The sequence below is a fragment of the Fundulus heteroclitus genome, chromosome 1, assembly GCF_011125445.2.
Source record: "Fundulus heteroclitus isolate FHET01 chromosome 1, MU-UCD_Fhet_4.1, whole genome shotgun sequence".
Taxonomy (NCBI): Eukaryota; Metazoa; Chordata; class Actinopteri; order Cyprinodontiformes; family Fundulidae; genus Fundulus; species Fundulus heteroclitus.
In genome coordinates, this window is record NC_046361.1 from 35,722,153 (window position 1) to 35,723,943 (window position 1,791).

Here is a 1,791-nt window from a genome sequence, read left to right on the forward strand (position 1 = left end):
AGCTAAAGCAGCAGATAGCCCAACTTACCACCCAGCTAATAGCAACTTGTTATACGCCTGGTGTTAATCAAGGAAACAAAGAATGACACAAAGGTTTAACATTCTGCAAAAAAAAAAAAAAAAAAATCACTTAAAAACTACTACCTGATTCATTTATGTGTTAATATTATTCCCTAAGTCTATTCATACTAACAAAAACAACAACAGATATTACAGTTTTAGATATTATTCTATGGTATTAATGAGTACAAGTATTTTTATTTATTTGTTTAGCTCAAACTACTGAATAATTTTTTGCATTTTTGTTTGTTTAAAAATGTAGTTTTTGAAATGAAACCATAAATTTGTAGTATTTTTACTCTCATACCGGCACATGCCATTTCTTTTTCTTTTTTTTAATTCATAGTTGTTTGAATCATTTTGACTTTGACTAGCCTACATGTACCCCCCACCTTGCTGCTACAGCGCTGGATTTTGGAAGCCCAAAGTGGTTCAAGAGAACCCTGATGGGTCCCATCTGGAGGTCCCTGAAGAAAATACAGCTGTTCGGAGCCTGCGTTCAGGTTATTTACAGTTATATAACTCTGTCCTGAATAAACTACCAAATTCCTGCTTAGCTGGGGGGCTCCTTGGGACGCACAGGAGGAGGGAGGCGCAGGGGTGGAGGGTTTCCCAGTGGATTAAAGTTTGAATCGTGTTTAAAACCGGTTTCCACACAGAAAAGAGGGAGAGAGGAGGAAAAGAAAAATATCCCGCTCGCGTTAACAAGGTTTTCTTTCTGTCGCTTACCCGCTGCCCGTTTGGGAGCCTGCTGCTTCCTCCGTGGCATTTTTGCTTTTCTTTCTCTTTCTGGAGACGCAGCTCAGTCACTGTGTCCAGGTGAAATCTGAATGCGGTCTGTACGATAGTCCATGCGTACGCGCACGCACACACGCACACACGGAGCAGAGAGTGCGGAGCGTGTGTTGAGTCTCTATTTCTCTCCGAGTTGATCGGTGCTTTCTTTAAAAAAAAAAGAAGAAGAAGAAAAGAAAGAAAGAAAGAAGCAAAGAATCCAAGAAGGGATCGATTTCAAAGCGAGGAGCAGATGTTCAACCGCGGCTCTCTTCGTGTTCACCTTCCTCTTCTTCCTCTTCCTCCGGGCAGCGAGTCGTCTCTTTTCACCATCCGCTTTTGTCCATCACAGTGCCTCGTATGCTGATCGACGCGTGTCAGTCAGTTCGGCGAGTCCGGGGCAGAGCCGCTGTTGTTGTTTTCTCGCGTCCGTGGATCAAACAACGTGCGCGTAAAGACGAAGAAAGGGCGTTCTGGTAATGGTACGGTGGATTACGCACGGTGCAGGCGAATGGGGGAGAGGCAATGCCAGCAGACATCGATCCTTAGAACAAACTGAACATTAAAAACTCCTCCCTCCTCGCCTGGACTTGATGATGGCAGCGAGACATTTGTTACACTAGATAACCATGAGTTTATTAAAGGAACAGAGGCCAGGGAAAAGGGAGCTGGGGCTGTGTGTGCCGCGGCTGCTTCCTATCACTCTGCTTCTCTCGGTCAGCTTTGCTCGCTGGAAGAAGTTTGAAAGATCTCCAACAAATATGAATGAATCTGGGCGAGTCACACGCCGGTGGTGGAAATGTTGTCGTGGAAAAGTCCATTTAGGTCAAGAGTGCAGTTCAAAAGTGCAACACCTAAAGATGGATTACACGAACTATTACATATTTCCAACATTTAAGTTAATTTTGACGGCACAGAATTTACTTGATAAAAAAAAGATAATTAATAAGCCATAAA

General features: G+C 43.3%; 1 protein-coding gene across 1 annotated transcript in view; it reads right to left on the reverse strand.

Annotated features, from left to right (window-relative positions):
* The window catches only part of LOC105918180 (teashirt homolog 2), a 59,463-nt gene extending 57,987 nt beyond the window's left edge, over positions 1 to 1,476 (reverse strand). The window contains exon 1 of the mRNA XM_012853208.3: positions 790 to 1,476. Coding sequence (XP_012708662.2) covers positions 790 to 829 — 40 coding nt within the window. The 5' untranslated portion in view covers positions 830 to 1,476. The remainder of the gene's footprint in view (positions 1 to 789) is intronic.
* Between the last annotated feature and the right edge of the window lie 315 nt (positions 1,477 to 1,791).